The 27,747-nt window shown below is 56.0% G+C and overlaps 6 protein-coding genes across 6 annotated transcripts; 2 read left to right on the top strand and 4 right to left on the bottom strand.

The window, feature by feature from the left end:
- Positions 1–50: 50 nt before the first annotated feature.
- Positions 51–4,213, bottom strand: CAOG_02473 (hypothetical protein). Its single transcript, XM_004349173.2, has 5 exons — positions 4,136–4,213; positions 3,988–4,017; positions 3,593–3,706; positions 3,292–3,499; positions 51–2,471 (listed from the first exon to the last, which is right to left on the bottom strand). Exons 1-5 carry the CDS (start codon positions 4,184–4,186, stop codon positions 133–135), a joined length of 2,742 nt encoding a protein of 913 aa, XP_004349223.2. The 5' UTR covers positions 4,187–4,213; the 3' UTR covers positions 51–132.
- A 98-nt stretch (positions 4,214–4,311) lies between these two features.
- Positions 4,312–7,687, bottom strand: CAOG_02472 (amidophosphoribosyltransferase). The gene is made up of 10 exons (XM_004349172.2): positions 7,561–7,687; positions 6,702–6,828; positions 6,448–6,533; positions 6,195–6,331; positions 6,027–6,112; positions 5,550–5,932; positions 5,307–5,431; positions 5,137–5,210; positions 4,844–5,055; positions 4,312–4,749 (listed from the first exon to the last, which is right to left on the bottom strand). Exons 1-10 carry the CDS (start codon positions 7,654–7,656, stop codon positions 4,513–4,515), a joined length of 1,563 nt encoding a protein of 520 aa, XP_004349222.2. The 5' UTR covers positions 7,657–7,687; the 3' UTR covers positions 4,312–4,512.
- A 619-nt stretch (positions 7,688–8,306) lies between these two features.
- Positions 8,307–9,394, bottom strand: CAOG_02471 (hypothetical protein). Its single transcript, XM_004349171.2, has 4 exons — positions 9,042–9,394; positions 8,824–8,902; positions 8,661–8,747; positions 8,307–8,554 (listed from the first exon to the last, which is right to left on the bottom strand). The coding sequence occupies exons 1-4, from the start codon at positions 9,386–9,388 to the stop codon at positions 8,399–8,401; spliced, it is 669 nt and encodes a 222-aa protein (XP_004349221.1). The 5' UTR covers positions 9,389–9,394; the 3' UTR covers positions 8,307–8,398.
- Positions 9,395–9,496: 102 nt separating this feature from the next.
- CAOG_02470 (ribonuclease T2 family protein) lies at positions 9,497–11,463 on the bottom strand. Its single transcript, XM_004349170.2, has 2 exons — positions 10,939–11,463; positions 9,497–10,165 (listed from the first exon to the last, which is right to left on the bottom strand). Exons 1-2 carry the CDS (start codon positions 11,160–11,162, stop codon positions 9,685–9,687), a joined length of 705 nt encoding a protein of 234 aa, XP_004349220.1. The 5' UTR covers positions 11,163–11,463; the 3' UTR covers positions 9,497–9,684.
- Positions 11,464–11,473: 10 nt separating this feature from the next.
- CAOG_02469 (hypothetical protein) lies at positions 11,474–13,480 on the top strand. The gene is made up of 8 exons (XM_004349169.2): positions 11,474–11,569; positions 11,984–12,063; positions 12,150–12,304; positions 12,396–12,469; positions 12,564–12,665; positions 12,737–12,813; positions 12,923–13,104; positions 13,200–13,480. The coding sequence occupies exons 1-8, from the start codon at positions 11,483–11,485 to the stop codon at positions 13,355–13,357; spliced, it is 915 nt and encodes a 304-aa protein (XP_004349219.1). The 5' UTR covers positions 11,474–11,482; the 3' UTR covers positions 13,358–13,480.
- A 104-nt stretch (positions 13,481–13,584) lies between these two features.
- CAOG_02468 (vacuolar protein sorting 13B) lies at positions 13,585–27,675 on the top strand (the record flags this gene model as incomplete). The annotated part of the gene is made up of 2 exons (XM_004349168.1): positions 13,585–20,029; positions 20,114–27,675. 2 exons carry the CDS (start codon positions 13,585–13,587, stop codon positions 27,673–27,675), a joined length of 14,007 nt encoding a protein of 4,668 aa, XP_004349218.1.
- Between the last annotated feature and the right edge of the window lie 72 nt (positions 27,676–27,747).

Genomic DNA, 27,747 nt, shown 5'->3' with positions numbered 1-27,747 from the left:
TCAGAAAGAGTGGGTCAAACGGGATGTTGCACATACGGAGGACACGCATGGAAGGAAGTAAAAGTAAAAGTACAATGTAATTGTAACAAGGAAGACGGCAAGCAGCAACAGCAAAGAAAAAAGAGAAAAAGCTCACATCATTTGCTCAAAGGCAGCCAATTCCAGTTCAAAGTCACTGAGGACGGCGGACGCGGGCACGGATCCAGTCGGGTTTGGGGCTGCTGATGTCGTTGCGAGAACGGCCGGCTTGGTATCGACCGCGGGGGTGCGCTTCTGAGCATCGAGCTGAGCCATGCGCGTTTCAAACATGTCGTCATCGACCACTGTGCCGATATTGCCAAGATCCAAATCCATCGACACAGTCCGAACAAACGAGTCTGATGTGTTGGCCGAAGCGTTGTTGGATTGCGAAGCTTCTGCGCTGTCAACCCGGGCAATCTTGGCAGGAGCTGTCGGTTCAATCGGATCCTCGGCTGGTCGCTTTTGCGGAGCTGCAGCAACAGGGGCGGGAGTCATTGTTGGTGGTGGTGTCGATGTCGCTGTCGGTGTCGCGGAAGCAGGCGATTTGGCTGCGATCGGCTTGCGTGCTGCCGCTGCAGCGGGCGTGGAAGGCTTGGGCTTGGCAGTAGCAGGGGATGTAGCAGAGGCCGCAGCAACAGTCGCGGGAGCGGGAGCGGGCTTGGCGACAGAAGTTGGGGTTCCGACCGTCGATGCCGGCTTTGCTTGCTTCGTTACCGTTGCTGCGGCGGGTTTTGGTGCTGGTGCTGCGGCGGGCTTTGGTGCTGGTGCCGCAACAGCCTTGGCAGCCGGAACGGCGATCGGCGCAGCATCGACTTGCATGGGAACCGCAGTTGAGGTTTCTGCTGCTCCCGCCGGTACTGGAAGCTCCGCAGGTGCTACAACCGGAGGATGGATGGCGTTAACGGTGTTCTGAACAGCGGCTGGCTTCTTCATTGCGGGTTTGGCTTTGCCATTGGTGGCAGTCGAACCAGGTGCAGGCGAAACGACGACGGCATCAGCAGCCGATTGAAGTTGCTGCTGCTGCTGCTGCTTGGCCCGCTTCTCACGCATAATTTCCTCAAAGCTTTTGATGACGATGGCGTCAGCTCCAGACGAAGGCGCAGATACTGCAGCGGGAGTCGCTTTGGCTACGGGTTTGACAGTTGCAGCAGCGACGACAGCGGCGGGAGCGGGCGCTGGTTCAGTGGCCATTGTGGCGACCGCTGCCGCCGGTGATGGTTCGGGGGCAGGCTGTGTCGCGACAGCCGCGGGTGCAGCAGAAGTAGCCTTCTTCTTGAGCGCAGCAGCGGTGCGCGCGGCGGCTGGCTGGGACTGGGCTTCCTTTTCTCGCTGTTGTTGCTCTTCCTTTTCTCGCCGAATTTGCTCCAAAGTCTTGACTTGAAAATCGAGCGACGTGCTGGGTGCGACAGGGGCCGCTGAAACGCGCGACTTGAGTTTTGGAGCCACCTTGAGTCGAGGCGAGGAAACTTGCTGGGTCTCGTCGTCGCTCGCGCTGGAATGGATCGCCCCGGTATCGATAGCCAGCTTGGCTGCAACTGCAGATGATGGAGGTTTGGAGGTCGGAGCGAGAGGTTTGGAGGTCGGAGCGATCTTGGAATTTGGTTCGGCGGCCTGCTTTGGTGCCGCTGCAGAGGCCGCTTTCGTCGGAGGGGCGAGCGGCTTGGAAGGGGGCGGCATTGCAGTCGGACCGGCCTCGGTTGGCGGTTGTGTCGCTTCAACAGGTTCGCGAGCGGGTTCGGCGGCAGACGGGTTGGCTGTGCGTCCCAACGCGGGCACCGAGCTCACAGGAATTTGTGAGGCAATCATCTTTTGTTGTTGAGCGGCGGTCATTTGCGGGGGCAGGGCTGGCGGAGGTCTTGGAGGGCCGGCCATCGGAGGACCGGCCATTGGAGGGCGCAGATGGAGCGGTGGGCCCATACCAGGTGGCGGCGGCAACATGTGCGGCGGTCTGAGGTGAGGTGGTACCAATCCTGAAGGCATCATCGGGGGCGGCATCATTCCAGCAGGCGGTCGCATTCCGGGTGGCGGCGGCATCATGCCAGGAGGAGGAGGAGGAACCATGCCAGGAGGCATCATTCCTGGAGGCGGTACCATTCCAGGAGGAGGAGGAGGTACCATTCCAGGAGGAGGCGGTACCATTCCAGGAGGAGGCATCATGCCCGGAGGAGGCACCATTCCAGGAGGTGGAGGCAGCATGCGAGGCGGCGGTCCCATTAGACTGGTTGCACCGGGTGGACCAATAGGTGCGGCATGCCCTGCATGCGAGCTTGATGCGACGTCAGTTCGAAATGGTGGATGTGCGACAGCCGCATGAGAGGGTGCAGGTGGTGGCCGAAGGGGCGGAGCGGCGTGGCGAGGCCCAGCTCCGTTGAAAAGCATCACAGGAGGCTGGTTCCGAAGGGCTTCAAATTCGCTTGAGGGAGGACGGGACTGTGGAGCTGAAGGAGAACCTGTAGGAATTCAGAAACACAAAAACCAAAGACGAAAAAAAAAAAAAAATCCAACCAACCAAAAAAGCAACCAAAGAATAACAACATACAAGACATGCAAAATCATTAAGAAACAAGAAGTCGCAGCAGCAGGACAAAGAGGAACAAACAGAAAGTAGTTACGAGGGAGAAGAAAAGAAAATGCGAAAGTTGGAAAAAAAGAAAAGAAAAGGAAGTTGAACAGCGAAAGTAGCGCCGAAGGTCGTGTCACCGGTTGGTACAAAGTTCGCCAGAATCAAGCAGAGACGAACAAGGTGAATGATCATGGACGAAACAATGAACGCCTTGGAGGAGAGGCGGCGCGCACAACGCAGCCATCAAATTGTGGAACGAGGCTGGATTGCGAGGGGCAGGCCACACCAAGCAGAATTGGAAGGGGGAGGGAGGGAAACAACACGAGAAGTGTTTCGTAGAACGAGTTGTACGTGGGAAGGAACGCTGGCACTGGCAAGATTTCGGACCCAGTCGCGTTGAGCAGGATCGAACCAGTAGGCAAGAACGTTGTTCTGTCGCTCGGGCGAATGCGTTCCGGCAAATGAAACCCACCAATGAACTCGAAACTAGAAGACGCCAATGGCTTTTGGAAACCGGCGTGACGTTCGCGTGAAAGAATCCAACGAGATCGCGGGAGCAGCCCAGTCGGCACTCAAATGAGCGCGACTCGACGACTCGCAGCAAAGGAAAAAGGTTGGGGAAGATGAAAAAAACTTGGATAGTGTGGCTGAGCGCGCCGCCTCTCAATGCGATACGACGCAGGCGACGAAAACGGAGAGATGCACACCTTCGAGCAGCGTAGAATTGGATGGCGGCCGTCCAGCAGAACTTGGAATAGCTCGTGGCTCCGTCGAAGAAAGGGACTGTGCTGGTGCATTGCCATGATCTTGAGCGGGAGCAGCTGCATGCGGCCTTGGAAGGGAGTGCTTGAAATGACAGGATGGCTTGAGGCAGCCGGAAGGCTGCGTTTCCCAGTAGCAGGCGACTGCGGTTGCCTGCCACAACATAAAAAGAACAATCAACTCGGTTAGGTCTGTGCGTGCCTTTGTGGCATCCGGAGCGTCCGAGCAACGGGAAGGTGACCCTACCTGCTGCTGTTGAGGGACGGCAGCGTGGTGATGGCGCTTGAGACAAGCGGCGTCTATGCACGACCCGGCAAGCCAGTCTGGGCAGGTGACTGGTTCTCCATGGTCACGGGCAGCCTGCAATCGATCCAAGATGCAGCAGATAAGGGGCAGCAGAGTGAGGAGCAAGGTCAGTCTGGGCAACAAAAACGTTCAAGAATCGATTGTGACCAACGGAGGATCACTCTCAGCGCGCGTTCAACAAAGACCCCGGGGGGGGGGGGAAGTGTGAAAGAGAACAACAAAGCGAGCAATTGTCTTGTCGGAGAGCCTCGGAAGGCAGGCAAAAGCGCGGGCAACAGCCAAGACCAGCTTTTTTTTTTTTTTTTTTTTTTTTTTTTTTTTTTGCGTGAGCTTACCTGGCTATGGCGGAATCGACAGTGATCGCCCTGTGGTTAAATCGAAACAAGAACAACAATACAAAACAGCGGTCGGAGAGCGAGTGAGCAAAAAGGGATGGTGCAAGTCAGTCAGAAGGCGACACGACCCAAATATGTTTCTCGTTACCTTGGCACAAGTGGCAGTTAGGAAGAAGCGGCAGTCGTCTCCCACTTGCATTGCTGAAAAGTGAAAGAAAGACTGGCAAAGCTCTTTGAATGAAGCAAAATGGGGAAAAATGAAAGTGTCTTGCAAGTGCACCAAGTCATTGATTGTCCGAGAATCTCTTCCGTTTGATTCAGATTTAGGGTTAAGGTCAATTTTAATCATTACACACAAACACACAAGCAACCAAATTGCCACCCCGTGGCAAAAGCAAAAAAGAATTGAGCATCGAGGCCGACAGCAGAGAGGGAGAGAGGGAGCGAGAGAAACAGAGCGAGAGAGAAGAGAGAAAGAGCGAGAACCGACAAGTCAAAGTGGATGAAAGATCAGCTCTTGCAGCTTTAAGTGCTGGATGCAACGGCAGAGGCAGTGTCGTTGTGCAAGCCAAGCATCTCGGTCACCTCAAGAGCGGCAGAGGATGAGGAAGACTTGGAAGAATCAGCGCGCTTTTGAGCGAGGTCGTCCAGGTAGGCTTTTGACACATCCTTGGTCACATAGTTGCCGTCAAACACGGAGGTATCGTACGTCGTGATGGCAGGGTTGAACTTGCTGCACGACTGGATGAGATCGGGCAAGTCCTGCAGCAAGCAAGCAAACAAGCAAAAAAAAAAATCCAAACAAGTTGGCTCAAAAATCAACCATGTCAACACACAAAAACCAGCCGAGACTCACTTGATAAATAACACCATCAGCACCAATCGCTTGAGCGACGCCGGCGTCATCCTTATTGTACGCCACAAGCTCATCGGGCGAGGGCATGTCAATGCCATACACGTTGGGGAAGCGAATTGCTGGCGCGCACGAGGCCATGAACACCTTCTTTGCTCCGCAGTCGCGAACCATCATGATGATTTCTCGAGCAGTGGTACCACGAACAATCGAGTCTGCGTTCGAGTGCAAGTAGTAGCGGAGTGAGCAACAACAAAAAGCAATCATGATGAACACCACTATTTTGTTGTGTATACCATCAACGAGCAGAACGTTCTTGTCGGCAAACTCCATGGGCATCGGGTTGAGCTTTCGTCGAACAGACTTGACGCTGTCGGCCACAAAAGCGAAGAAGAGAAAAAAAAAGTGAGCGAGAAAAAAAAATCGAATCAATGATTCGCTCTTGTTGGTATGAGCGCAACCATACCGCATTTGTTGGCCGGGCATGATGAAAGTGCGTCCAATGTACCGGTTCTTGATGAAGCCCTCGCGGTAGGTCTTGCCGAGCTCCACGGAGAGTTGCAGAGCTGCGACTCGGCTAGTGTCGGGAACCTGTAAGCGACACGAGCGAGGAACAGAAGGGTCAACAACTCGGAAACACGAGAACAGCATTCGAACAAACAAACCAACCAAAAACCCCAAGAGAAAAAGCCAAACAAAACTCCCTCACCGGAATAACAACGTCGACTTGATCAGCAATAGCCGGGTAGTCGCGCTTAATCTTCTTGGCGAGGTATTCGCCCATCGCCAAGCGAGCCTTGTAGACGGAGATGCCGTCAATGATAGAGTCCGGGCGAGCAAAGTACACGTACTCGAAAATGCACGGAGAGTACGAGACCTGCTCCACGCACACCTGTCGGTGAACCTGGCCGCTGTTGGTAAAGATAATCACCTCGCCTGGCGCGACGCTCGCCTCGGTGGTGAAGCCCAATGCGTCCAGCACAACAGACTCCGAAGCGGCAATGCGATCAATGCCGCCACGGCCGTTGTCGCGCTTGCCGTACACGATCGGTCGAATGGCGTGTGCGTCACGGAAAGCAACAATGCCGTAGCCTAAGAAGAAGAAGAAGGTTTAAGGGTTGGTGAGAAGAGTGGAAGACGAGTTGTCGAACAACAAAAAAGCAAAATGAAACGCAGTTCAACATACCGGTGATCATGAGCACGACAGCATAGCCACCGCTGCACTTCTTCATGAGCTGGGAGGTGGCGGCGAAAATATCAGTGTGGTCAATCCTGTTGTCCCAACAAACGTGTCAAGATGAGCTCAAAAAACAAAACAAAACAAAAAAAAAAAAAAAAAAAAAAAAAACTCAACCTGAACTTGTCAATGGCCTGGAGCTCGCTGGCAAAAATGTTCAACAAAACCTCCGAGTCCGAGTTCGTGTTGATGTGACGGTGAGCGTGTGAGTCGAGAAAGTCCTTGAGCTCGTTCGTGTTGACCAGGTTGCCGTTCTGCTCCGACCACACGAGAGAATGAATGACAAGCGCAACAGCAAAAGTTCGTGTGAGTTGACGCGCTGATGCCTGCAACAACCGAATGCTCAGAAATCGGATTTGGTCATCCTCACATGGGCAAGCGCAATGCCGTAGGGGCTGTTGACATAGAAGGGCTGCGCCTCGTTGACGGACGACGATCCGGCCGTCGGGTAGCGAACTAAACCAAAAAAGCGACACGAAATGAAGAATGGTCAGATTTTACCCTCGCAGCAACATCAGGAGAGCTGAACATGAGAGGTACTCAACGCCCCAAACCACAAGCACAAAGTGTGTGTCCGTCCAACCCAAAAAAAAAAAAAAAAAAAAATCTGCTGTTGATACTCACCATGCGCGACGCCCATGTTGCCACTGAGGCCAAGCATGCGCTTCTCGGAGAAGATGTCGCGGACGAGTCCGTTGCCCTTGCATTGGAAGAGCTTGCCCTTCTTGCAGGTCACAATGCCAGCTGCGTCCTGCCAAAAAAAAAAAAAAAATCACAAAAAAAAAAATCACGAAAAGAAATAAAATATTAGTACAAAGTCATTGTTGGGGAAACCATCGGAAACGAGATTGACGATGGCATCGACTGCGTGAAAGCGCGACAGAGACTGCAGTGACGGCACTCGAATGGCTGGAGTGGAGTGTCAAGTCCGGAGTCGACAGGAGAGAAGGAGAAGCAGCGGGGAATCGGCGTTTGTCCCAAACTCTCTTCTCTCTTTCTCTCCCCCTCGGCTCTCGCTCTCTCCCCCTCGGCTCTCTCGCTCCAGATCTCACTGTGTGGTCGAGTTCCAAATGGACTTCCGCCCCCCCCCCCCAACAGTGCCAACCCAAGCACTCGCATTTGCTCCCCGCTCCCAATCGCGTTGCATCCCAGCATTTCGTGCGACATGTGCGCTTTTGCCAGCACACAGCCCCTCTCACTCAGTCCAGGTCACTCACTCACCTCCCAAAGTCCCTCTCTCCCTCTCTCTCGCTCTCTCTCCCACTCTCGAACTTCACTCCAAACTCAGTATCAGCAGTGCTCACTCGCACTCCAGCGACGGAACTCGCTCGCTTGTCGCTGGTTCGGTCGAAATGGGGGTTGGTTTCTACGTCTCATTTGGTTGATTCTCCCCTCTCCACACACACACACACTACAGTCATTCGGCTGCTCACTCTTCAAACTCGTTGAACATCAGAGAAGGAGAGAGGGCGAAGTTTGGTACCTGGCCGCGGTGCTGGAGAATGTTCAGGCTCTCGTAGAGCTCGGACGCTGCTGGGTCGGCTTCCGCGGCATTGAGAATTGCTGCAATGCCACACATGTTCTGGATGCAATGGTGATTTTGTTGTGTTTGGACTGACTTTTATTTTCTGTATTCGTCTCAAATCGGTGCATGCAGATCTGCCGATTTCATTATTTACTACACGCAAAAGCTGACAAAATGGGTTCCGAGAATTCTGCCCTTGCATCTTGTTACGACCTTACCCGGAACTTGACCTCGAATCACTACTGAAGCGTACGAATTGTATGCGGCCGTACTTCACAACCGTCGTGCAGACATTGCTCTGTTTGCCGGCGCGACATGCCTGACAGAAGCGCTACTGCCAAGAACTCCATCCCGCATTTGTGCATTTCCGATTTTCAGACTGCATTATGTGCATTTCCGAGTCATATATCCACTTCCAGCTTCTCGTTCTGCCGCTGAGCTCTGGATTCAGGACCTGGCAGGTTGGCAAACCACTCAGGGACCTCTTTGTCGCCACGTAGCGTTGGATCATATCCGTCTTGGCGGGGGAATGGCAGTTAGTGACTCGGAAACAGCAGCAAGCCGCTGAGCGCCAGCAGCAATCTTGACCTCCTTCTGCCTCACTTCGTCGCTGTCGCGCGTCATCGAGGTTGAAGTGGAAGACATGAGGGTTCGCAAACAAAAGGCAGAATGAAACAAAAAAACAAAAAATGGAGTGCCTGTTGCTTTTGCTTTGAAAACGATCGTGTATGTATTTGCATGTATGGATCTATGGAAAACTGCTCTCTAGACCTCGCACCACCTCCGTTTTGAACTTTCAGCTGTCGTCTGCAGCGCCATTTGACCGATACCCAAAAGAACCAAGCATGTCCTTCTGCCGCAACATTTCTCGCAGTCCGTAGTAGCTCATGTGTAATGGGAATGGTGTAATGCTAACTCGGTATCGTCTTGGCTGTCCTGGAACGTGCTCGCCCTGTGTGTTGCAGCGATTCCCAGAAATCAGACATCAGATTCAGGTTGAGCATCTCTTTCTCTGCTCGCATCTGTCACCATCATCGAGCAAAACAAAGAAAACCTACCTCAGGGCGTGATTCATAAAGCTCGACATGTGGGAAAGTGATCACCTGGCGAGAACGACAAAACGCTTGGGCATTCACGCACTTGACCTGCACGGATTGCCCAAATTGAGCTGCCGAGTTGAATTCTACCATCCACAAAACCAATGATCATGACCTTCCATACCCAAACGAAATCTACCGCTTCATGAAACTCGGCCGCAGTGCGGTAGAAATGAGGCTTGAACTGCTCGCTAAATGCATCACTGCGAATGACCAAAACGACAAAGGACCAACCAGATCCGAATGCGACAACAAGTGTGAGTGTGTGAGCATGGTGACACATTTCTTTGAGGCCCTTTCTGCTTTGTGCTCGCTTGAGACTTTTGGTCTTGGCTGCCGTACCCATTGACGGAAAGCACGACAATCGCTGGTTTGCCCGACTCGTGCAGCCGCCGCGCGAAATCGGCTTCTGTCGTCCACTGCCGCACTGGCGATTGAGTTTGTTTCAGTGCATCGGGAGTACTGGTGGACGGTGACTGTGACGGTGTCTGTGGCTGCGATGTTCCAGGCGCGGCTATGGAAGCACCATGCAGCCGCTCGCGTCGCTCGTCTGCAATGCGCTTCCGTGCCTGATGGCTTGGATTATGTGAGAGTGGCAAGCCAGTGTAGTAATAGCAGCCATCGATCAGCGCGTCAAAGTAGGATCGCCACTGGCCAGCAGTGCTTGTCGGAGGCTGTTGCGCGGACATGCAGATTTCTTAGACTGACCCCCCTTCAATCCAAAGTCGAGATTAATGATGATGATGGTGACAGTAATGATAAAGTCAACAAGATGATGACGATTTGGCAAGCACGAATGGCTAAAAACGATGTATTTTCATGATTATCTTTGTTGTTCCTGCATCCTCACGTTGAGACAAGAACGAACCACAGCAAAAAGCGCCAATCGACAGAATTAAGAAGGAGAAACCATGTCTTGCTCGTAGAAAACGAATACAAGCTCCAAACCAAACAATGTAACTCGACAAACTCGACAAGAACGCGCTTAGAATGGAAGGAAGAAGAGGTCGGAAGTGGACTTGCACGAGTTCTCGCCATAGACGCGGGGATCGCACTGGAAGACGGCAAAGTTGTTCTTGGTCACGCAGAGACCAAAGCCAGTGACGAGCTGTTGGCCCTTGTAGGTTTCGCAGGTGAGGTAGCCCTCGGCGCCAAAGTAGGCCTTGATGGCGGCTTGCACGGTCGCGAGCGAGTAGCCAGTGGTTGTCGACGGCTTGAGCTTGGCGAACGCGGCATCGACGTTGAGCTGGCGAGACAGGCCGAGGGTGGTGGCAAAGAACGAGTGCTCAGTGTCGAGCGACGCGACATCGGTTGCGCAGGTGCCGTGCTTGAGGTACTCGTGCGACCAGAAGTCGGTGGCAGCCTCCTCAGCAAAGAGGTTGGGCCAGTACTGGTTGAGCTGGGGCAAGAGGTCCTGGACAGCGGTGGCGTTGAACGAGCAGCTTGAGCAGCACGATTGCGGGTATCTGCAGAAGTTGATGAACGGGTGATTGAAAAGAACAAAAAAAGTTGCACAATGTGATGAGCTTTTTCCTTCAGATTCATTTGCTTTCATCTTTGTTCTTTTGATTTTGCTGTGCTTTTCCATTGAGCTCAAAAAGCAGAGCACGTTGCAGAACGAACGTCGATTATTTGTCTTTTTTTTTTTTTCGCGGTTTTTTTTCATCTTTTTTTGATCTTTTTGTTTTGCTTTTGTCTCCGTTTTGATGAATTTTCATGCTGGAATCCGATGCACCAGACATTCATCACGCATCGAAGACGTTTACGCACTCACTACTTGCACTTGGAGAGGAGTTTGACAGGTAAAACGTGTCAAAAGAAGAGAAAAAAAAAGCGCGCGTTTTTTATTGCGGTTCTGTTTCGCGGGTTTTTTGGTTTTTCTTGTCCTTTCTTCTCTGATCAGAACACGCAGTCCGCTCTCCCTTCAAAGCATACAAACACAGCTGCAATGTTTTACGCATAGAATCGAATCCAGCAAAAACGAGAAGGAGCGACACAAAAAAAACTCACGCTGCAAGATCGTAATGTCATGTTTTTGTTGTTTTTTGGGTCGACTCGTGTCACAGAAAGATAAAGAAAAAAAAAGAAAAAAAGAAAAAAATAAAAAAATATTCCACCTCACTCAACAACACACACACGTGAAGAAGATGAAGACGAGGATGAAGAAGAAGGAAGAAGGAAGAAGGAAGAGAGAGAGAGAGAGAGAGAGATGATGCAGGTGGGGAGGAAGAAGCCGTACGTCGTGTCGTTGCGGGAGGGCCAGAGACCGTGGATGGTGAAGAGATGCGAGTCGGCAGGGATCACGCAGTTGTGCGCAGTGGCCTCGGTGGCGCACACGTTCGGAGGCCACTGGTAGACCATCATCAGAAAGTCGTAGGTGTTGGCCTGCACATGCACGGGCTTGGCAGACGCGGCAGTGGCGAGCAGCGCAGCGACAGCGACAACAGCGAGCAGACACCGCATGATTGTGAGTGGAACAATAATACACAAAGAAAGAACAAGTGACACACTGCCGAGAATGGCAACCAAGGCGGATAATCAATGAAGTTATAATTGAGAGATGGGAACAGGAAGGGAAAAAGTCAGGATGGACAAATGGCTGGGCGACGAGAAGGGTTGGAGGCATCATCAAAAAAGGAGCAGTTTGAAAACCTTCTTCAACGACCTCCTGCGTGGTTCATTCGGTGCTTTTTTAGTTCGCATTGCATTACAAACAATTCTACACCATATCATGTTGGGTTGTTGATGGATTTTCCGAGGGCAGTCTCTCTCTTTGTTGCTCAATGACGGACGCAGAGGAGTTTCCCTACAAGTTCAATCCCGAGGAGAAAGTCCTGTGTTTCCACGGGCCCTTGCTCTACGAAGCCAAGGTGAGTCAATCATCATTGGTTGATCATTCTCTGCTCTCTTGATTGCGTGAATTTGGGCGGCTTCAGCCAGGCAGCGATTCGAAGGGAGGGAAGCCAAAACAATGAGCATTTCCCGCCAAAAACAAGCGTTGCAAAAGAATCGTTGCTCTGTGCCGTCTCCCAACACAGCACTGCACAGACTCGGGGGGGGGGGTACACATCAAAGGTCGATGCAGAATGGACATCCAAAGACGATGGATTGTCTTGGTGACTTGCGCGACAGGGGATGCGTTGGCCTTCGCATTGAGCATCCAATGCTTCTTCCACTACACCCAACCCTTTGCACCCCCCGTCTCTGTGGCTCACAAACCTTAACCCCCTGTTTTTGGTCTGATTCTCACACCCTCTCTCGTCCCTTTGGACTCGGATCTCAAGTGCCTGGAGGCGAAACTACGCGACAAGGACGGCTCGCCAGCGCCGCACTACCTCGTCCATTACAATGGCTGGAACAAAAAGTGCGCCGATACAAGGTCAAAGTCACTCATGAAACAAACTAACTTGCTGTTCTGCAACGTCTTTGTGTGTCTGTGGGATGGCGCAGGTGGGACGACTGGGTTGACGAAACGCGCATCCTCAAGTGGAACGATGAAAACTTGGCCCGACAGCGCACGCTGGCAGCCAGCCAGGAGAGCAAGAAGAAGCTCGAGCAGCCCGCGGTCAAGCCGGTCGAGAAGAAAATCCGAAAGGAGGATGGAAGTCAGTGCTGGAACGCTCTGTTGCTGGTCGTCTAGTGCATCGCATGGGGGTTTTCACTGACGCTTTGTATTTTGCATGATGATCCTGACAGCCGCCGCCGCGAGCGTGTCCACCTCCAGCCGAGCTGCTCGACGAAAACCGCGTACTGACGACACACTCGAGGCAGTAAGCGCATGCTTGAGTTGCTTACGGCGGCCTGCCCACATGCTCTATTTCCAACTCTCGCGCTTTCTCTCGATTTCCAATTGCTCTTCAATAGGAGTCCGAGGCTGCTACACGTATTGAAATCCGAATCACTATTCCAGAAAACCTTAAACGCTTGCTGGTGGATGACTGGGACTATGTGACACGACAAAAGAAGGTATCGCGCGACGTTTCGACGCTGTGTGCTGTCAAAAGTCTCCAAGTCTCATTTTCTTGTCGTTGTGATAGCTGGTGACTCTTCCACGGACACCCACTGTTGAGCAGATTCTTCAAAAGTTTAAGGCCACCCAGTTAGAGCAGCACGAGTAAGCTTTTCTCTACCTTTTTCCTTTTGGCGAGTGTTTGGCTGCTCGTCTCCTTGCCTCCTCATCCACCAACATTTCGTTACTTGCGCTGTTCCTCCATACACCACAGCAACACTTCGGCCGACGTGCTGGACGAAGTCATCGATGGCCTCACGCTGTACTTTGATCGCGCATTGAGCAAATTGCTGCTCTATCGGTTTGAACGACCCCAGTACGCGGACTATTCCGTCGACCATCCTGTATTCCGAGCTTCGCAAGTATATGGTTGTGAGCATCTTCTTCGGCTCTTTGGTAAGGCGATGTTGATGTTGTGTGTGTGTGTGTGTGTGGTTTTTTCGCTTTCCTCACCTTCACACGTCTTTCGCGCCTCCCCCTCCAAATTCTAGTCAAGCTACCGGCTCTTCTTGCACACACCACCATCTCGGAAGACTCTGCGGGGTTGCTGGTCGCCCACCTTGATAGCTTTTTGCGCTTTTTCGATCGCAATTTTACTGGCAACTACGAGAACGCCACGCCCGACTACTGTCGCCGAGCCTCTCCCTAGATCGGAGGAGAGTTTAGTTTTTGTGATTTGCAGCCAGTGTACTATATGCGTGGGATGCTCCTGCCTTGTGCGTGTGTCGCGTCAAAAAACACATCCAAATTCACAGTTGATCGGCAAACTCAGCCTGAACAATCACCTCATTACTCACGGCAATGCAGACACAATGCAGACCATCAACGCCACACTTCGTTTATTGTAGCTCAGTCCTCCCATCTCCGTTGCAAAGGATGCTGGAGGGGTACATTACTCCAATTCTGCGCTCGTACATTGACAAGTATGTCAAAAACCTGCAGGCGTCCGATCTCAAGCTCTCCGTGTGGATGGGCGATTTCGTCCTCCGCAATCTCGAGCTGCGTCTCGATGTCCTCGAGCGCGAGGCGCACATGCCGGTGCGCTTTCTGAGCGGTCGCGTCGCCGAGCTGCGCGTGCACGTCCCGTGGACCAGGCTGACCTCGGAGCCAGTCGTCCTCACCTTCAACACGGTCGAGCTCGTCATTACATCTGCAACGTCCGTGCAACACGACGCCGCCGATGCTGCTGCTGCTGCTACTGCGGCTGCTTCGACTGCTGCCGCCACCGATCGCCCTTCGGCCACGTCCTCAATTGCATTCAACCCAGACACCGCCGCCTGGGCCTCCAACCCATCGAGCGAGGCTGGTAGTGCACTGGGCATGCCCAGTACGGGCCCTGATGCTGGCGCACGCGATGCTGCCGCGGACTCGTCGGAAACCAATCCAAACCCCAGCGCTTCGACTACTACTGCGAGTGCTGCGACAACAACGGGCTATCTCGGAGCGCTGATAGCCAAGATTCAAGAAAACATTTCATTATGCATTAACAACCTAATCATCAAGTATGTCGAGGGCGACATTGTCTTGACGCTCACGTCGAAAGGCGTGCAAATGCGAACCTGCTCGGCAAATTGGTTGCCAGCCTTCGTAGATCGGGTGGCGGGAGAGCTGCGATTGTTGAGCAATGCTTCCGCCACCACGAGTCAAGCACCGGCATCAGCCAATGGTGCAACTACAGATGGGAGTGCGCGATTCTCAGCCACATCGATGGCGCAAGTCGCGCCAAGCCCTACCAAATTTTCGTCGCTGGCTTCCGCAACATCAGCCACTCCAACAAGCAGCGGTGCCAGTCCAGCCGTGCCTGGCGTTCCCACTGGCGCCACCCTTGTCCTGCCAGCCTCTGCGCTCGAACTGCATCGGCTGTTGGAGCTGACGGATGTGACCTTCTGCCTCGACCACCGCAACTCCTCGGGCTCCATTGACGTGTTCCAAGAGCCTCTGCTGTATCGCTCGACCATTGCCGCACGAATCAAAACAGACTACGATGCCACCAACCCAAGTGTCAGCGTGGCCACGGCAATCAACCTGTTTAGTCAGTCCATGCGCTGGTCCCTGACCGAAAAGCAAATTCCCATGCTCTACTGGCTCTACAACCGTTTCTGGGATGTCTATTACGACTTTTATCGCAACACTCCGCTGGTGCCTGAATGGGATGGTTCTGCAGGCGACAGCGACAATGCAACAGTCGCAGCCAACCACGACAACAACAACGACGACGCTGACCCTTCTTCTGGTCCTGGCCATGGGTCGGCTGCTGCCCGGAAACACGCCGCCCATCAGGCATTTGAGCGGCAACAGAATCACCTTGAAGAAGAACGACGACGGCAGGCAAGCGCATTAGCTCTGCAACAGCAGCAGCAAGATCAACAAGCAGGGTGGTTGGGCTGGGCATCGTCTTGGTTTACTGCTCCCCTCGGCACTCCTTCCGATCCACGCGTAGCACAACCGTTTGACAAGACATTTCAAATCCCCCGGAAAACCGGCAGCTCGGCCTTGACTTTTGGTATCTACGTTCCGTCATTGACCCTGGCGTTGACTGCAATGATCACGTCACCCCCTCCGAGCACGCCTCTTGACACGGCGGCTGCATCGACTGAGGTACCAGCATCACCTGGCGTCGACCTTGCTGGCTCTTCGTTTGCTGGCCGCCCTATTGCTCCACCTTCCAAACCCGTTCCACTCCGGACTGCGCATTCGCGTGTTTTGGCGGTCCCCATCATGCTTTTCACGATGAGTGGCTGCGGCCTGGAAATTACCAACAAACCGGGTCTGCTCTCGGTCTGCATGGGAGCTCAATACATTGTAGGCAGCTGCAGCTCCTCCGCTTCTCCGTGCCCTGCGCCCATCACGAGCTCTGGCACGGCTGTCGCGCCAGACGCCGGGATTTCAGCGTCGACTGGTGCTTTGAGCGGCATAGCCACCCCTGCCTCGACAGCTTCGACATCAGCGCTCTCCTCCTTGCAGCAGTTTTCCTTGGATGGCCCTCTGTCGCAACGACCCGCCATCCAACTGGGCCCTCCTTCTGGCCGGCGGCGGCCGAGCGATGCGGGACAGACGGGCACCAGCTCACTCTCTGCACCAGGCGCCTCTTCCACGTCACTTCCCTCGTTGGGTGGCGGTGACGCGCAAACCGACCTCGACCAGCCGTTCTTTGAGTTGGGCGTGGCACCTTCCGCAGTTGGGGCCGCCCCGCCCCACGCCTTCCTTGAAGGCTCGTTTTTCGCGCCGCCGGAAGCGACGGTCGGCTCTGATCCATCTCTTCCAGCCCGCTTTTCCGCCTTTTCTGTGCTGTATGCTGGCGGCCAGCGTGGCGCTGTCGAGCGCTTGTCTCATCTGTTGCGCAACGAGGATCGCAACGTTACGCACACTGGCGTTTCGCAGCGCACTCTGAAAACGAAAATCCGGCTGGCTTTCGGTCCCCTCACCATCTTGTTTACAAACCAGCTCACCTCCAAATTGTCGGCTTTTGCATCTGTGAGCAAAGAGCTCGCTCTCGCCCAGAGCTCCCCAGTCCCAGTCCCCGTATCCCCAAAGCATACCCTGCCATTGCACGAGCTCGCCTCCGTCATCAAGCGGGCTCCAAAGCGGCATTTTCACGTGTCCTTTTCGTCACTGCTCGTCTTGCTACCCGCATCTCGCCATGTGACAGTGCCGCGCGAACTCAACCGACGCGTGGCGACGACCGCCTTCAAGTTGACCTCTGCATTTGACAAGCGAGGTCTGGGCCCAGTCGCCGTCCCTGCAAACGTCGCCCCTTGTCTTGCACTGCGCTTTGCGAAATTCGAATGGCACCTGTCTTCTCTGGCCAACATTTCGAGGCTGTCTCGCGTCGTGAATCAAGCGTACCCCTCCAATGACGGCGCTGCCTTCCGACGAGTACATTCTGCAGCGGCGCTCACGCTGGTGCAGCACTTCTACTCTGACACCCTCTTTCGCTTTCAAGATATGGATGCACACCTTGTCTACCTGGAAACCCAAGAGCTGTTGGCTGAAACCTCCGCTGCCGGCAGCAATCGAGTCTATTCTCTCCGCCCCCCAACCGAGATGGCGCGCCTCGTCTCTCCGACGACGGTCAACATGCACGTCCATTCTTCTCTTCTGTTACCAGAGTGGCACGAGATTCTGTCCCAGAGCGAGCGCCATGTTACCATGAGCTCGCTCACGATGGGAATGACGATGCCGCAGTGTGTGCTGCTCACGCGCACATTGCAGTCCTGGTCAGAAGGAACACCGTCAACGGAGCCAACCATCCGCGCGCCTCAGCTACCGATGGCAGTCATTCTTGCCGATGCGCTTTCGTTGGAGCCTCGGCCAACCGCTGCGTCGTTCAAGCGCCTGCTGGTTCAGGTGACTGGGGTGCAATTCGAAAAGTGTGTCACTCGCGATGTCGTTGCGACCATTGCTACGTTGGACAGCGTGCGTGTAACGCTCGATCATCCGCAAGCCACCTCGACGTCGCCGGCTCCCGCAGCCAACCCACTATTGGTACAGCAGGCTGCCACCTTGGACCCGGGCTTCCAAACCGTCGTCCTCGTCCACGCCCCTGCAAGCACCATCGAGTCGCGCCAGTCCGTGCTGGACGCCTCGGGCGCGGCACCTGCTGAGCAACAACGACAACCGCTGGATGCGTCCGCCCTCGCCAAGCCATACCTCCGTGTCGTTCTGCAGCGCAAAGCGCCGCCAAGCGCGAGTGGGTCGGTTGTTGCTATGGGCACAAAGCTCAGCACGCCTGTCGCCCGGCCCATCCTCGTGGTTGAAGTTCGAGGAACGAGTGCGTGCTTTGACCCGCAGCTGCACGCGTGGAGCGCCTACGAAGCCGCGCGCATGATAGAACTTGAGCGCTCAAACCCGGCCCTTCTGACAGACTCACTACACAACACGCGCATGGTACCGCCAGCCATGGTGGAGTACAAGCCGGAAAGCACCACCGCGCCTGTCGCCGAGCAGCAACCCCCCGCGACCGATTTGAAGTCATTCTCCCAGCGGACCCGCACCATGATTACAGACACGCTTGCCCCCTCGATCAGCCACATTGACATACATCCGGTGATGTTGTATATGCCCGTTGAGACGATTGGGCGCGCACAGTCCGCGTCACCCAACGCTCCACCCGTGTCGGCAGAGCTGGTTGGGTCGCCGTGCGAACATGTCGCTCGCTTGCTAAGCCGGCAAGCGCTTTCTCCGACTGTTGTGTTTGTTTCGCCCCGTGTGAACGCCTCTACGTCCACACTCGATGGAAAAGCCGTGCCGAACTGGGTGTTGGACCCCGCCTTGGCAATTCCTGTCGTCAAGACCGCCGATCCCATGGCATTCGTGTCGGATTCGCAGGCATCCGAGCAGACTCGTACCTTCCGCGTGACTGCAGATGGCGTGGCCGTTGTCGCACTCCACGACCGAGCAAGCACCCTTGTGCTACGGCCCGTGCAGCTGGTTGTGGAATGTGGCTATGATGTCACTGCGATGCCAAACAAGGTTTCTGTCGCGATTGACACGAGTCGCGATGCCGCGTCGTTTGGCCACTTGCTTCCCAGTCTGTCGCCAACCGCTTTGCTGTCCATGCGAGTGTCTCACGTCCACTTGCAGCTCTCGGCCCTCCCAGCCGTCCTTCTCGCAACTGGTCTTCGACGGGGCCAGGACATTGCCATGGCGCTGCGAAATCCCTCGTCAATACTGCCAGGGGCGGTGCATGTGCCTCCGGCGACGGCTTCCACTTTTGTTGAACCGCCATCCCCACGAGGCGCCAATCCTCCCATTTCGAGCGTCGCAGCCAACCGGTCGAACACAGCCACAGCAATCCCTTCGAGAAGCGATGGATCTGTGCATCACCTCACCATTTGCGCCTCCGTCGAGGCCCTGGAGCTGACCGTTGTGCCGGATCACGTTGCCGAGGTCGCACCTCCGGCTTCTCCACGCCTTGCTCCACATGTCCAGATTGTGAGCACCACGCTGCGAATCGCCGGTCTCTCCATGGCTGCCATCCACGACCACAGCGTGCTTGAAGCGAGCTGCGTGGCTGCCTGTGTGGAATCAATCAGCGCCAGTAGTTCTCTCTCGCGCGGGTTGTCCGCCACGTCGTCCCCCTTGCGTGACATTATCCATCATGTGCGCATCGACAAGGCGGATGAGCACGTGTCGAAAAATGCCGGGGCGCCGGGTTCCTCCAGGCTCTCCAGTTTGGCCGCCGAGTGCGACTTGCACTGCGCCCACACGGCTGCGATCAAACTCGATCAGCTCGTGCTGGCACGCCACAATCTCAGTGCAGGTCTAGACCGTGTTTCCAACGCCACCCATCAACACCCGTCCTCTGCTCGATCTGCAATCGACTCGAGTCGAGCATGGGGCGTGTTTGGCTGGAAGCACAAACGCATTGCCTTGGTTGGCGGCAGCGTTGGCGCCGTCACGTTGACGCTTCATGGCGGCGTGCTGAAAGCATGCACTCTTTCGCTTACTCCATCGCCACGTCTGCGCGCATTGGGCCAGATGGCCACCGACCATGCATTCACGACTCTGCGCGCCGTGCGATCCGCCTCATTGATTGAGGATCCACTTGCACCTCTCATGTCACCGCTATCTCAGTGGACTCGCTCCAGCGGCATCAATGGCAACACCGACAGCCCTAGTCCCACTACGATGGCCATGCCGCTCGCTTCGACCTCCACCCCGACATTCCCGCTACCCGGGTTTGCCCAGCTGAGCAAACCACTCATTCATGTTTACTTGCACCCACTGCAAGTCGTGCTTCCCACCTTGGATCCCGGAACTCAGCTGGAACTGCCCGTGCACTCGCGGCTGGCGTTTGGCTTTGGTTCGATTCTGTTGCAAAGCGTCCATGCTGTGCAACCGACGGACGACACTGCCCAGCTTCATCTGAACGGCTTGTATGCTGTGTGTGCGGGCAGTCAGATGCTTGCTCCGTGCGACGTGGTCGTGGCCTCCTCCACCCATGCCGCGGAAGAGCTTGTCGAGCTGCGCTTCCCTCCAACAGTCGATTTCTTGTTGACGGAACGCTTGTTGGCAGAGTTTGTGTTGGTGGTCAAGTCGCAAACCGCCGCCGCCGAAAGCATCTCGATGAGCCAACCACCACCACTACTACCACTACCGCCACCAGATCGACAGCTCGGATCGGCTGCACCCATCATGGGCGCTTCCACCACGCCCATTCTTTCCTCGCCGATCACGCGATCAAGCTCAGTCGTTGATGGGCTCCCCTCCCTGCCAGGCCCGGCCTCGCTTCCATCCATTCCAGCATCCAAAACGCTTCGGTTGCGTGCCAGCGCGCCCCGAATTCGTGTTCGTTTGCTGTTCTCGGCTACCGGCGGCAGTATGGCAACGTCTGGTGACTCTGCATTCTTGTCTTCTTCTGCACAAACAAGACCAGCAGCAGCGTCTGCATCTAAAATTCCAGGGACACCACCTGCCGACGACTCGCGTGAAATCCTTGGCGAACTGATCCAGCTTGTCTCCGAGGCACGCCAGATCAAAGGCGCTGTCGGATGGCGTGACGCGACTGCCAGACTGGACGATGTGCATCTCGCCATTTTAACGCCCGTTAGTACGACCAAGGCTGGCTTGTCCACCGTCCGTGAAAATGTGCTGTCATCGTCGACTGCCGAGGATCGGGAAGACGCTCCAGTTCTCTCGGTGGGTGCTTCGCGCGTTGCATCTACGTGGTCGAATCTGAGCCATTACGCGTTGTGGAGTGTACAAGGCCATATCCATCGCCACCTGCTGCTCAGCCTGACTCCTATGAGCGTTGCGTGCATTCTGAACGCGATGCTAGGCATTCAGCGGAACATGGAGGAAATCACAGAGTCCACAGGCGCCTCGTTTTACGGCTTGCCGAGCTATGCAGCTCCCTCCTCTGCTGTCGTTGCTGGCTCGCTACTGGTGCATGTGCATCTGTCCGCTGAGCGTCTGCAAGTGGTCCTCGGGGGTGTGGCGCAGGGGGATGAATTGGAGCAGAGTCTGGTGATGCAGATCAAGCGCATTGATGGCAGCTACGCCGCCAACACCAACCACCCGCAGCCTCCACCCTCCGTCAAGTCTTCCATTCCGGCTGTTGGTGGGTCGGGAACGCTGGTTGCGTCGCAAGTGAGCGTTACACTGGCCACTCCAGCCGCCAAACCACCACGTCGCGGGCTGGCACCACTGGCGGAAATCTTGCGAAATCTTGCTCCCATCGTCGAGCCGTTTGATTTCGGAATTGCAGTCGACGTCGTGCATCTGCTGCATCCGGAATGTGCTGCTTCCGTTGTACTTTCGTGCGGCATCCCAACGCCAGTCACCGTCCGAGTTGGCCAAGTCTCCGGCCTCTTACTGTATCGATTCTTGACGGCAGTGCAGGCTCGTGTTGTGAGCGCTGCATCCACGGCACCCGCCGTACCAGAAACGACCACTTCTCAGCCCGATCCAAGCGCTCTCTCGCCAAATCTCACAAAGCTGATCCGTGCAGCGTGCGAGGCGCATGAGCACGAATCTTCGCTGCGCTTCCGCCGGCTTACAACACCTTGGCCTGCCTTCAAAGCGATCGACCCAACGGTGGACGACATACGACGGGAAGGTTTCGAGTATCAAACAGAGATTCTTCCTGCTGCCACGCTGCCCCAACCCGGCCAAGTCTGCTTTTCGCGAGAGTCTGATTCCGTCGGTCTCCATCCCACAATGCTAACGTGGAACTACGGCCACCGGCGCAGCGTCTCGCAAGTCAAAGTGCTGCCGGTCGCGTTCTTTCCCGCGTCGCCCAACCTGGACACCTCGGAGCTGTGCGTGGTGCAGCATCCAGACACTAACAGCAGCCCGTTTATTGTTTGCGAGCTTTCGTGGTTTGATGAGATTCGCCAAGCTTTCGTGCCCCTCCAGCGACTTGCGCTGTCCGAGCAAGAAACGGCGATGAGCCCATTACAAGGCGCGCCAGCGGCGCGGCTGTGGCGATTGCGACTGCTCGTCGAAGGCATGACTGAAACCGATCGCGTCACCATCCTCACCCAGCGAGACCGCCAGCCGATTGCTGCAGATCGATCGCGAGCGCCAGCCCTCTCGTCACTCGCCCTTGCTGGCGCCGTCAGCATCTCGTCGTGCAGAGTTCCGCTTGCGACGCCGAATCTCGAAGCTGTCCTCCGTCTGCCCGAGCTGAAGATTCTTCTTGTCAACCATCCAGCTTCCACTTTCAACATGCCGCAAGTTCCCCAGCCAGAAGGGGAGCAAGAGTCCATCAGCAGTAGCTCGCACAGCCATGCCGAGCATCGCTCAGACTTGCCTTTCGCGTACATGACGCTGGATGCGCTATCCCTTCCCGTACAGCGAGGCTCGCTTCCGATCGAGCAGGAGGTGGTCGAGTTTTCGCTTCCAACTGGATTCTGCGCCCGTGGACAATGGTTTGCCGGCGCAGCGCGCGATCCCCGGGGTCTCAAGATCGACGCCACGGTGTCCACCAGTGTGGCGTTGGAAGTTTTAGACCCTTCTGATCTCTGCTGGACGACCGTCATCCCGACAACCAGCGTGCACGTTGGTCTTCGACAGAGCGCAAGTCCCTTCCCAGCCTGGCCTGCCAGTCCCATCAACGCGACTGCCAGCGTGCCTCACCTGGCCATCGCCCTCTCTCCGGCCATTGCGTTTGGTCTGGTCTCTGTCATTGATCTTTGGTCTAGTGGCGTGACGCGCGTGTCGTCATCGCAGGACACTGTGCTTCGCGACCCAAACTTGACACCTGCTGCTGCACTCGCGCTCGCCTTGTCAAGTCAGGTGCCAGTGATGCACTATCGCTACGTTATTGTCAACGAAACTCAAGTGCCGCTGCGTTTCGGCCAGCTGAACACGGACGAAGACCTGATCTTGGACTCGGGTCACGCCATGTTCTACAGCTGGCGTCAAACGACAGTGTCGCTCGCCCAACAGCTTCAAATACAGCGGAGCAACGCGTCGTCCGACTCACCCGCTGCGTTGAAGCCCCGCCGTCTGCTGCACGTTTGCACGGCGGGCCCGCTCGGCGCGGACTGGCGATGGTCTGACCCGTTTTCGATTGATACAGCCCACCCGACAGAACTACCCCTTACGCTGTACATTGGTGGAGCGCGCTGCCGCGCTGCAGTCTTTTTGAATGTTCTTGCCGGTGGGCGAGTCGAGGTGACAATTCGGGGGCACGCATCCATGATCAACCGAGCGTCCATTCCGTTGGACTATGTGGTGTGGTCGGAACGGTCTGTAGAAGCTGTGGTTGTTGGCAGCACTCGCCGAACTGATCCATTGAACGCGGCCGCCATTGTCGCTGTTGACAGTGAAAAGCAAGCACAGCTTCCTTTATTCCCGTTTGCCATGCCGGCGGACGTCATCCAAGCGCGGCCAGATTCTGACGAGCTGGTCAAGAGCGAGTGCTACGGACAAGGTCGAGTCTCTCCCAACTCTACGCTTTCATTTGTGATTCCCGAGTCGGCCGATATGCAAATGCTGCGCGCTTCTGTTCACGGAGTCGATGTCACGGCGCGAACTTTGACTGAGGCGTTGTGGTCAGTCCCAGTGGAACTTGCCGGCGCGCTGACTTTGCATCCCCGGCCCATTGTGCGCATCCTGCCAGCACTGGCCGTTCCGTGTGTCCGGGTCCCGCGCTGGCTGGACACCACCAGCCACAGCGGCACTCATGGAGGTGCGACGGCAGAGCCGCTCTCCACGATGGTAAGCTGTCACATCACCCAGCGACCGCTCCACGACAGCGCCAAGCCTGTGCCAACAGTGTCATTGGCTGCCACTGCGACAGAAAGCGCTGCGTCTGCTGGTGCGCCTGCTGCCTTTGCGCCACTGATTCGCCTCATCACCTCCGACACCCTCCTTGTGCGCAACGAGCTGCCACACGCGATTTCGCTCATTGTGGTGCCTGCTCCAAGTGCCAAATCGGATCAGGTGGTGGTCCCGCGCGTCAAGCGACTCGCCCCTGGTGCTTTGACGGCACTGTCGCACTTTGACCCGGAAGCGCCTCGCGATTCTGTGCTTGTGGCCCATGCCGATTGCCCGGCGAGTCAGTGGATGACACAGCTTCATACCGCAACTCCGATCGTTGACGTGCTTGGCGACGCGCTGCAAGCCGTCTCTGAGGCGGCCAGCGGCGCCACGTTAGACGCTACGGCCATGGCAGCAGTGCCGTCGACGCTGATTGATGTGGCTGGCGGCGTTGTCTCAAGCGGCTGCTCTCTGCATGCTCCCGTGGTGCGTTCGCACCAAACTCGCACCATCTGTGTGCGCCCGTCCTTGTTGGTTGCGAATGGGTCAAGCTCGCTTGAACTGGCGCTCGAGAGTACTGGTACTAAAACTCAAACCACTCTACCGACGGTCGTACTTTTCAATCGAGCTGAAGTGGTGGCACCTCAGTTGGTTCTGGCCGCAGTGAGCTCCCTTCAAGCTCGCAATCTTCTCACGAACGAGGTCTTTGCTTGCAAACTCGAGCGCTCGCTCAAGGAATCGTTCGAAAATGGCCAGAGACCAGCACCTGACTTTGCACCGCCTGGCTTTGTCGTCGCACCTTCGCCAATTTCCGTGCGGCTAACTCTTGATGCTTTGCCCACACTCGAGACGGCGCCTCAAACTGCAACCACCGCTCCAGGAGGGGCCGTGGTCGAGCTGGTCGCCACTGTAACTTTGACCACCGTGGCACTGTCGGATGCGTTTGTCGTGTACAATGGCACTCCCTTCCCGTTGTGTGCCCAGACGGTGGCGATCGCGGCAGACGCGTACCATTGCGATGGCCCCGTTTGGAATGGTCCTCGTCATGTCAACCAAAGCTCATCCTTCACTGTCGGTCCGGTTCAGCTGCTTCCCTCTATTGGCACTGTGCAGCTCTACTACAAGGAGACGAGCTCATCGGCGGGCGTCGGCCTCAATCCTCTCGTGGCGGCCGCGGGCCCCTCGATCCGTCGCTTCCTGCAGGTCACTGTGGACAAGGCAGATCTCCTCCATCCTGAGCGATGTGCTTGGATTGCGCTCGACGAAGCGTACTCTGGTGCCGAGCTGCCTGTTTGTCTGAGCGTGCATGCTGAGGGAATCTCGCTGCCATTGCTCGTGGGCATCGACACTTCACAGGGATCGTGTGTCAAGTCGGTCAACATCACTTGCAACTATGGACCGCGTTATTTGCTCCGAAACGCGCTCCCGTACGACGTTGAAGTGTGTGAGCGCGGGCGTGAGCGCAACCTTGTTCGGATCACGTCTGGCAGAAGCGTCTTTTTCACGCCTATCGCACCACCGCTCGAGCTTGACGACCAAAGCGCCACGCATGCGCGGCGACAGTCCTCGGGGGCCAGCAGCGCCTCGTTTGCTTCCGTCGACTCTGCACCAGTCAGCACGGCTCCGGCCACCGCTTTGCTGCTTCGCGTATCGCAGCTCGGCAGCACTTCTGCAGATTCCAAATGGATGTCGCTTGGTGCGTGCAGCCGAATGGGAGTCAATCGTCTTGAAGCCGATGGCGCGTCAGACGACCACTCGATCGAAATCCAAACCATCCTCAATGGAAGTGTTCGCCATGTCTTCTTTAAGCTGCCGCAAGCCGAAGGTCTTTTGTCGAGCGCAAATAGCGCCGTTTCCGCGGGTTTGTCACCCCCTGCATTCGCAACGCAGCAATCGCTGTCGCTGAGCCTTGACAGGATTTCTGTTGTTCTCTTTGCCACCTTTGGCAAGGCGCAGTCGTCAGGCGACGTGCCTTCGGCTCACTCCGAACCGCAAGCCGATGGAGCGTCCACACCAAGCGCCACCTCAGCCCCTGCGAATGCTGGTAGTCGCTCTGCCTCTTCGTCGCCAGTGTCTGTTGAAGTGCTGCGCCTCACCATCCGAGGAGTTGCTCTGACACGATACTCAACCCCGGACCGGAATGCCCACCACCACTCCTTCCCGCTCTTCTTTGATGCACGCAGCTTGATTGTCTCGGGCGACCAAGACCACCTCACGCCCATTCAGAGACTCTGCTCGCCCGGTCAAGTGTCCAGCCTTCAGCTGGTGGTCGGAGACATTCAGCTCGACAACCAGCTGATCGATCGCCCTTATTCGTTCCCCGTGCTGCTGCACCGCTTGCGAGATCGTCAGTGGTGCTCGTCGCCGGAGCAGGAGCACATGCCCATGCTCATGGTCAGTATTTCCCGCGTGTCCTCGGTCTCGGGATATGCCGGCCATCGATCAAGCAAGCGATCCAGCGGAGTCGCCCAGTTGGTTGATGGCAGCGCGTTGCTTCACCACGTGTCCAATCTAGCGCTTTCCGGGGTGTCCGCTTTCTCTGTGCAGCTGCAACCTTTCGCTGTTAGCGGTGAAGACATCATGCTGTACTGCCTGGGTGCGGTTGGTGGACAATTTTCCATTCGTGCCAACGGTGGAGTCAGCGCCTGTCCTCCCATGCTTCCACCAATGCCTGCTCGCCCAACCAGCATGCTTCCCGCCATTCTCGCGGCGCCCTTCTTGTCGTTCGAACAGCAGCTGACCAAGGCGCCGGCCACGTTTACCGAAACCATCCACATTGCCCCGGTCTGCATCGTTGTCACCGTCCATGCGTCCATCAAGGTGTTTATTTCCATCGACCGCATGCCGCTGTACCTGTCTCCGATCGTCTTGCGCCATGTTCACGCTCAAACCAGCCGCGTCTTCTCCAGCGTCGTGGCGTCCAAGTACAAGTCCAACCTCCTGTACAGCGCGCCTTCGCTTGTAGGCTCGCTCGAGCTACTCGGAAATGTGACGGGCCTCATTCGTAGCATTCGCGCTGGTGTGAGTGACCTGGTCTCGCTTCCTCTTGCCGGATTGCGAGGCCACCGTGCCGGCCCCAACCGCTTCTTGGCTGGCCTGGGCGAGGGCTCGCTCTCGTTTGTGCGACATGTCGCGGCCGGCTCGCTCTCATCGATTGCCAGCTTTAGCTCGAGCGTTGCCCGTAACATTACTCGCCTCCATGTGGACGATGCCGTCTCGAGCGCCGTAACGTCGGCCATTACGACAATTCCGCGCAAGCGGTTTTACACGGACGACGATCGCGCCTCGTTCGTTCCATTCGCCCAGGGGTCTGACGGCGAATCCACTTCTGCTGCAAGCCGCAGTCTCGCGATGCTGAAGGCACAGCTCATTCGGCATGATCTCGATCTTGAGGCCCTCCAGACCCAGGCCAACCAGGGATCAGTCGTCCAGGCGGCTGCGACTGCCTCGCTCGATGATTACGGCGCATTCATGTCGCGTGTGACGGGTGGCGCCGGACTCCGTCCGTCTGGTGCTGCGGATGGGCTTAGCAAGGGCTTGCAAGCGTTTGGCTACGCCATGATTGGTGGTATTGCTGGCATTGTCGAAAAGCCACGCCAGTCCTTCAACTCCAATTCGTCCGTGGTTCTAGGTCTTGGCCGAGGCCTGCTTGGAGCCATCGCCTCTCCATTGACAGGTGCCATGGCTCTCATCAACTATACGTCGCGCGGCCTTTTGGAAACGGTTTCGACGGACAAGTCTGTTGGCCCGTTGCAGCCGCCCTTGGCCGTTTTGGCTGCTGCTGGACCCAATCCCGGCCTGATTGATGACTGGATTGCAACGCTAAAGGACTTGCCACGCCGTCCGAGCCTGGACAAGTACCGCATGACCCTGCTGCACTCGCCGACGGCCGCGTTGAAGACCCACTCTGCCCTGTCCATGGTTGTGTTGGAAGTTGTTTCGACGGGCGGACTCCGAGAGGTGCTGTCCGTTGGCGGGGAATTGTCCAGCAGTGGCTACTCACCTCTGCTCCTACTTCTCTCCAAGGATCATTTCACTGTTGTGGATTTGCTGCACGACACGGTTCGGCATCAGCAGCCTCTTACCAACGTCGTCTCCGCCGTTTTTGACACACCATCTTCCACCCTTGTTCTGGAAACCGTCGTGGCTGCTCGCGCGAGCGCCTCGCCCACCAGGCGTCGGCTAGTCTTCAAGATCGAACGCACCATGGCAACGGATCATTTTGTCCGCAAACTGATTCGCCATTCGAGCGAGTAGTTTGGGTTGCGTCGCGTTTCGTTGCGCTCGACCTCGCATTCGTTTCGCAATGCTACTTTTGTTTTTGATAAT

Source organism: Capsaspora owczarzaki (assembly GCF_000151315.2).
Source record: "Capsaspora owczarzaki ATCC 30864 unplaced genomic scaffold supercont2.3, whole genome shotgun sequence".
Taxonomy (NCBI): Eukaryota; class Filasterea; order Ministeriida; family Capsasporidae; genus Capsaspora; species Capsaspora owczarzaki.
This window is presented reverse-complemented; position numbering and strand designations above follow the sequence as displayed.